The sequence below is a fragment of the Poecilia reticulata genome, linkage group LG8, assembly GCF_000633615.1.
Source record: "Poecilia reticulata strain Guanapo linkage group LG8, Guppy_female_1.0+MT, whole genome shotgun sequence".
In the NCBI taxonomy this organism is placed as follows: domain Eukaryota; kingdom Metazoa; phylum Chordata; class Actinopteri; order Cyprinodontiformes; family Poeciliidae; genus Poecilia; species Poecilia reticulata.
Window position 1 is genome coordinate 21395699 of NC_024338.1, and position 7215 is coordinate 21402913.

Below are 7215 nucleotides of genomic sequence, written 5' to 3' on the forward strand. Positions count from 1 at the left end.
GATATTGTTATATATTGGTTATTATCACCCCAAATTTTCATATCTGTGCATCCCTATTAACATCTACTCATATGTTCAGACATTCAAAGTACAAAAGATTTTAATATCGCATCTGAAGAGTCTTACCACTATTATGGCGATTCTTCCACCGACATCTCCAACTACAGTAATCGGAGGTTTCTCTTTGGCCATCATTACTAAAATGGAAAGAAAATCGGGTTACCTCGTATCACTTAGTTAAGAGTAACTTTTTTTTCTTTTTTAGGAATCAAAGATTAAATCTAAGTAGATTGGGTAAAATGGGTTGAGAAAAGGGTTTTTGAGCAATCTAGCTCTTCAATTTGTATATATGTTTTGTTTTACTAAATTTGATTTCTAAAAATGTAAAGCTAAACTAAAATGACGATCAATTAATCAAAGTCATTGGTTCATGTACCCCCTCCCCTCCATTCTACCCCTCCTACTTCTTAGGAGATCAAGCTGGAAGGCTAACCTAGTGCAAAGCATGCCATGCAAGGGTCAAATGACAAAAGGAGTTTCAGCCCAGGATACCCAATCCAAAAAAAAAACTGCCTGTATAGACACCCACACCCACACACCTTCAAGCCCAGGCTATAGTAGCAGTCCTCAAACAGACAGTTTAACACACACCAACAGTGGCAAGCACTGATGACAGATTCTTCATACACACTTGCCAATGTTCTGAACCGGTCAGTCAAATCTGAGCGCTGCCAGCGAACAGCCTACATTTCCATGCACACCCCCCTCCAAATAGTCATATTATTGTTTTAATACATTTTAAACAATCCATATTTATACTACACTTAGTTTGGCTTCATCAGCCACAATGAGTTGGCTCATTATTTTTAATACAGAATCTAAACATACACTCATGCAGTTGTTTAGCTTATGACAACGTATGAATATTCTGGCCTCATCGACATTCGTCTGCTGAATACATACGTCCACAGTGCGATCTACAGGCCCAGTCAGAAAGTTTACGTACACTCATGCTTTACTGCAATTTGCTCCTCAACCATCAGCACGTTTCTGGCTGCATATTTTAATAATTCTTCTCATCAGAAGTAGTGGAGATCATTAACATGGGGTGGTTTTCCTGGCAAATATGGAAATGGGGGGTATTTTAAGCAAAGTTAAAATTCAATTTGGAGCTTTGAGAAGGTCTTTTTTTTTCTTAAGCTCCTCTCAGTGCACAAAAAATTACAGGATTATGTAAAAAAAAAAAAAAAAAAAAAAAACTGCCACTGTTGGGAACGCAAGTCGTTAAAATGAAGTGTACAATTTAATTTAAGGAAATTGCTCAAATATCCAGTCAGAATTACGTCAGAAGCTTGTTGAGAGCTAAAGAAAATATATACACTTATAATGCAACTTGCTAAAAAGAGACATTTATATATGCGTCTCTCGTAATACATAAATACATTCTGCGGGTGTGTATGCATCTTTGTAAAATGTTGACCCTGTGTTCATTACAGAAACTTCTAAATACCTTCAAACATGTGCAAGCATTATGTTAAAAAAATTACTCAAGTTGTACGATGTAAAAACCATTCTTACGTTCGCATCAGTGATGAGTGCATGTAAACAACCTGAACAGGGCTGTCCATGTATAAACTCATACACATCCAATTCTAACTGCAGAATAAGGCATTAAAATTATTCATGGCCGGTGTTTGAGGAAGAGTCTTAAAAACAACTATTCATTTACTATGAGATTTACCAAAAATCTTTACAAAAACTAACAAAATGCATAGAACCATTTCAAAAATACCGGTGTGCATGTAAATGCAGGCAATCAAGAGGGATTTTTTTTAGGAAACAATCAACTGGTAAACAATCAGCAAGCCAAGCTGATTGTGAAGGAACAGTTTTAGAAAGCAAAGAAAGGAAAAAGCATGCCTTGCAGAACAGTGAATTTCAATCAGCCCCCTCAGTGTGAGAAAACCTGGAATCACTATGTACACCAAGAACAGCAGAATCCACGTTGTGATTAAAATACAGTTTACCAAAATCCAACTGTGCTGCATCGTGTAACGACCTGAAAAAAGTCTGGTTAGACTTTTACTGTTTTAAGAAAGGATTAATAAAATCTGCCAATATGCATCATTTGTTGACAGTTCTAGATTAAATGCTGGAATCTGTCAATCGTTACATTCCTACTGACTTTCTAATAACAGATCCTTAAAGCATGCTTCATTGTTTCCTTACATGCAAATCATGACACAAGGTTAATCAGGTTAAAAGTGGTTTCAAAATGGCAGCATGTGTTGATTGGCAAGATGAGTCCAACAGGAAAAAAAACAAAAAACAAAAACAAAAAATAAAAAATAAATAACTGACGCAGTTCTGGTTTGATTTAAGGAAACTAAAATTAGAGCACCACAAAACAAAGAAAGTTTAAGCCATCTTGTAGAAGCAGCTGTCTGGACTCATACGAAGGTGCAGTAAACATGACGTCTGTTCACGTTCAAGACAAACGCGCCACACAAACTGCTGCTGGGAGAAAAGTGGAGATCAAACGGCCAATTGGACAAAAAATAAAAAAATTTAAAAATTCAACAATGTCAGGCTCTATTAGTTGGAGAGTCAATATTCCACTAACTCCCCCCCCCGTGAATCCAGACTGTATGTTTCTCAAGATGCAAAGACAAACCCATTTTTTTTCTACACATGCACAAATTGAAGTAGAATTTGAAGAGGAATCATTTCATGGTCAGATATAAATTAACTTTAGGTCGTACTTGGAAGCTCTATGCCAGGGAACGGAGCTTGTTGTTTGCCTGCTATTGTCGACAAATAAACACCACATTAACACAAATGCACAAGTATAACACATGATACACACTGTATGCCAAGACTTAAAAAAGAAAAAAAAAAAAGAAGAAAAATCTGGGTTGAAAGCAATTTGAAAAATAATATTAATAAAGCAGACTGACCAAAACGTCTAAAACAAAGTTATTTGTTTGTTTAAAAAAAATGTATAAGTGGATTTTATCATCTCAAAGTTAAGCATGGGAACACAAAGAAGTACTGACACTATTCAATCGGAGTCATTTGCCAATGACACACCTATTTGATTTTGGTTCTGATGACACTGTAACGCATAATGATCAAATATGTGGCAGGAAACAAGCGAAGGAGACGTTTCTTTAAATGTTTTCTTGTTTCGACTCCCTCCACACTAGACTTCTCTGGGACCTTAAAGATTGCTAGGACCCTGCTGGATTATGGGAAATCCAGGACTTTACCACGGACGTCACATCTGCAGATTGTCCCAATCTATACTAAAATGATACATATAGAAGATTTCTGCTTCTCCACCAGCAGTTTCAGCCTTGCTTTAAAGAACCCCAGGATTTTTTTTTTTTTTCATCCATTTTTACATGCACAGCTTTTAGCTCACCAATCAGCATATCATTTTTTTGCCTGTTGTGTGTATCGGTCTGGAGTAAAAGCCAAAAATAACTTTTTCATTGTGAACTGATTACACCAACATTCTAAAGCTTGGTTATTTTTTTTAAAGATATACATTGCAACCATTTTATAACTGTATTTTAAACCTCCATAAATCTGTGCAAACACTTTTATTCCTCGTTCTCATCAGTAAATATAATGCCCAGCCTTCGCACTGAAATGTAAACAAATACATTTGCATCCAAACTAGAACCCAGGGACCTCGTACCCTCCTTCGGACCTTCTTCAGCCAAGTTGTATGCACAATTTGGAGGCGTGTGCACTTTCGCAAAACACTTATTTTCACACGTAATGCTGCACGCTGTATTTTTAATATGCCATAGAAGATTACTCTGAGACCTGGCAGATTCTTCATTTCATAATATAACCTTATTCCAGTGTGAGGTGGGGGGGTCTTACTATCGGTAGACTGCTACGGATGCTTTGTGAGTAGAAGTAGTGTAACTGTGAGGTCATGCAATGACATAAACTCAATTACTTTGAGTATGAGTAATGGTATGAGTGGGAAACAGCACAATCATCAGCTCAAAAGAGGTTAGCACATGTAGAAGTTGTATTAGACTGTTAACTACCCTTTCAATGCAGACATTTCAACGTGTCACCGAAAGGTAAACGAGGCTGTGTTAATGATGCTACATTCCTTTTTGGTTCATAATGTCTGTAATAGTTTGTGGTCAAGACGATACATTCTTCTGATCTGACAAGTCAAAGCATGTGTTTAAATGTTAAAACTTTGGAAAACCGATCAATAAAAAAGTCACGTAACTGCATGAAACAACAACATGTGACACATATTATTTGTGAAATTTTGGATAAAGTAACGTTCTAAACGAAGAAAGACGGGGATCTCACTAGGCAGCTCCAGTCCCGTGTGCCCTGTGGTGTTGCGCACACACGGCGGCGAGTGTCTTCCATCGGCCATGTCCGACTCGGCACATTGGGCCTCGCCGTGGATCACAGCCAGACCCAGTCGGAGACGTTCCGCATAGGACTGAGCCCTGCAAAGACAGAAGACAACCTGTGAATACTTCAAATAGGTAAAAATAGATAAAAGGATAAACTAGGCCTCTACTGTGATTTCAATGCAATGTTGCCCAACGTCTGATACCTTTTAGCTGCAGCAGGGGACTTTGCCACAATTATAGCATTTCTGTAATCAGGGATCTACCCGAATAAAGGAAAGCAGATGTTATCAATTCTTCCAAACTCTTGTTTGCGTCAATTATTGTTTCAGCTGATGCCATAAGATGAAGACACAAACGCAACAACCACCTCTTCTTGTATGTACTGAATCAAAAACGGGGAGGCTCGCAGATTATCCACCGGAAAGCTGAAAAAGCCTTGGATCTCTTTCTGATGCAAGTCCATGGTGATGATATGTGTCAATCCTTCAGAAATGCACAAAAAATAAAATATTAATTAGAGAGGCTTTTTTCTTTTTTAAATTCTGCTGTTCAGTTTTGCTTTGATTCCTGTACCTGCTTTAGCCAACATTGAAGCTAACAGTTTACAAACTATGGAGCCCCTCTTCCTCATTTTGCACTGCTTGCTATAGGGGAAGTAAGGAATAACTCCAATGATGTTCTTCGCACAGGACGTCTTAAGAGCATAAGCCATAATAAGGAGCTCCATGATGGCTGTGTTGACATCTCTGGTTATAGAAAAATGAAGAAGAGACAGTTAAAGATTTGGGTTGGAAAAAAGTCCAGCTGTGATAAAAATGCACAAGTTTTCTGTGCTCACCTTGGTATGGTTTGAATAATGAAGATGGTCTGCCCACGGACAGACTCTTTCACATCCACTCTTGTCTCTATGTAAAGGGAGTAAAATGTCATTTTACACAAACTGCAATTTTAGCTACAAGCTGAAAATAAACAAACGCTACACAAACAATTAGTATTTTATGTTGGAACATTTGCTTATTGTAAATAAAGGTTCAATTTATCATATCAATTGAAATACTGATATTTCTAACTATAATTTCTTAAACTTTAAATCAACTTTAAAAGCCTGTATTTTATTTAGTTTTAATACACATATTCAGAGCATGTGCACAAGTAAAATACTGATTTATTCGGTGTCCTGCTCAGGATATGTAAAAAGTCTTCAAATAAATTGAAAGCTCACTGCTGCGTGATAATGACAAGCTAAATATTTTATCTTAAAAGAAAAATGGGGGGGGGAATCACTACATTATTAAATTTTTAATCAAATTGTCTAGAAGATAAGATTAAATGATTACTCAAAAGAAAGACATTTCACTCTTCAAAATGGGAAATATGTATAAATACATAAAAAAAAAAAACATGAAATTCAAGTAAGGTAAATGTTTGCTGATCTTTATAAGTCATAAGATAACTCCTTGTTTGGAGAAAAATACAATAAATGGTTTATAATCCTTAAGAGAACTGTGTTATTTTTCTGTGTTGCGATGGTAATAAAAGCCTTCTCAAGCTTTTACAAAAAAAGTTTTTCAAACCTTTGCATATGCTTTCTTAGTATTTGGGGGAGGGGGGGAAACTAGGTGGTCAAAATAAGCGATGACCATCTTGTAGCTGCTAAAACTGCAAAAATAACATCCCATACCTGTTTTAAGTTTTGCAAATGAGCTACTTGATTCAATTTGTAATCCTTACAGCCAACTTAAAGAGGGCAGGGAATAAATAAAATGTGCACAGATATATTTAAATCAGAAATCACTTACCTGAGTGGGGGATTTTCGATTTTTTTTCTTACCTCTATTAGATTCCTGAAAGACGACAGATTTTCCCAGCTCAACACCCAACCTCCTGTAAAACAAAAGCATACCTTTGCATGCACTTTTCAAACAACTGTGTAATCTCAGGGTTATGCTGAATTTCTAACATTGTTCATTTATTCATGATTACAACATACTATCAATGACAAATCACCTGAACCTGCTCTGCCTCTTGTAATACCCCTTTATTTGTGTCAGTTAGTAGTTACACCCGAACACACCTAAATACCTGAATACATGCGAGTAGAGCTAAACATTAACTAGTGCTTTGGAGTACTCACTCTGTTATCTTCTTAGCCAACTCTGTGCAAGCAGCGGAGGAGTTTGCAGAAAATACACGGTAGCCACTTTTAGCGACATTCATTCTGCAAAGTTCGGTGTTTTTATGTGACAGAAACTACAGTCAGTAACGCCACTTTATTTTAACCCAACAAAACGGGAACGTTTAGCTTTTTTTTAACGACGCCGTCGTCGGCTAGCTAACTGCCGCACACTAGAGTCTGCAGTAAGTGAGCTAATTTATTCGAGAAAACATAAGCTCGGTGTGGGACACAAACTTGACTAAATATAACAGGGAAATAAATACAGTTAAGTTAGCGTGTCTAATTACATGTATTACTCGCGAAAAGACAAATGATCCAGCCTATGCTCTATCAGGTTGCATGGTAACCTGAAAGCGATCCACATTTGAGAACTACGGAGTGGTCACTGGGTCAATATTGCTGGCTACGCGTTGCAGTGTGTGCGTAAACGACAGGACAGCATTTTGATACAAAACCAGTACTGTGTGAAGAACTAAAACTAAAAGCATTTTATTTATTTTTTTTACCTTTAATATTTACAATTTCACATTATTTCTGTACGACAGAGCAAATAAGATAAAGAAATACCATCCACGTGATGTTTGTTTATCTTCATGTAAAGATATGTGTTTTACATATCTTTATGCAAAGATATGTAAA

At 36.8% G+C, this 7215-nt stretch overlaps 1 protein-coding gene across 2 annotated transcripts in view; it reads right to left on the minus strand.

The window, feature by feature from the left end:
• prpsap2 (phosphoribosyl pyrophosphate synthetase-associated protein 2) overlaps positions 1-6963 on the minus strand; it is an 8781-nt gene extending 1818 nt beyond the window's left edge. Inside the window, exons 1-9 of one of the 2 annotated variants that reach the window (XM_008416657.2) lie at positions 6535-6963; positions 6232-6284; positions 5239-5305; positions 4974-5146; positions 4768-4883; positions 4604-4659; positions 4348-4493; positions 2763-2804; positions 127-197 (exon numbers count right to left, since the gene is read on the minus strand). In XM_008416657.2, the coding sequence (XP_008414879.1) occupies positions 127-197; positions 2763-2804; positions 4348-4493; positions 4604-4659; positions 4768-4883; positions 4974-5146; positions 5239-5305; positions 6232-6284; positions 6535-6617 (807 nt within the window). In that variant the 5' untranslated portion in view covers positions 6618-6963. The remainder of the gene's footprint in view (positions 1-126; positions 198-2762; positions 2805-4347; positions 4494-4603; positions 4660-4767; positions 4884-4973; positions 5147-5238; positions 5306-6231; positions 6285-6534) is intronic. The other variant, XM_008416658.2, reaches the window with a different exon arrangement.
• Positions 6964-7215: the final 252 nt, after the last annotated feature.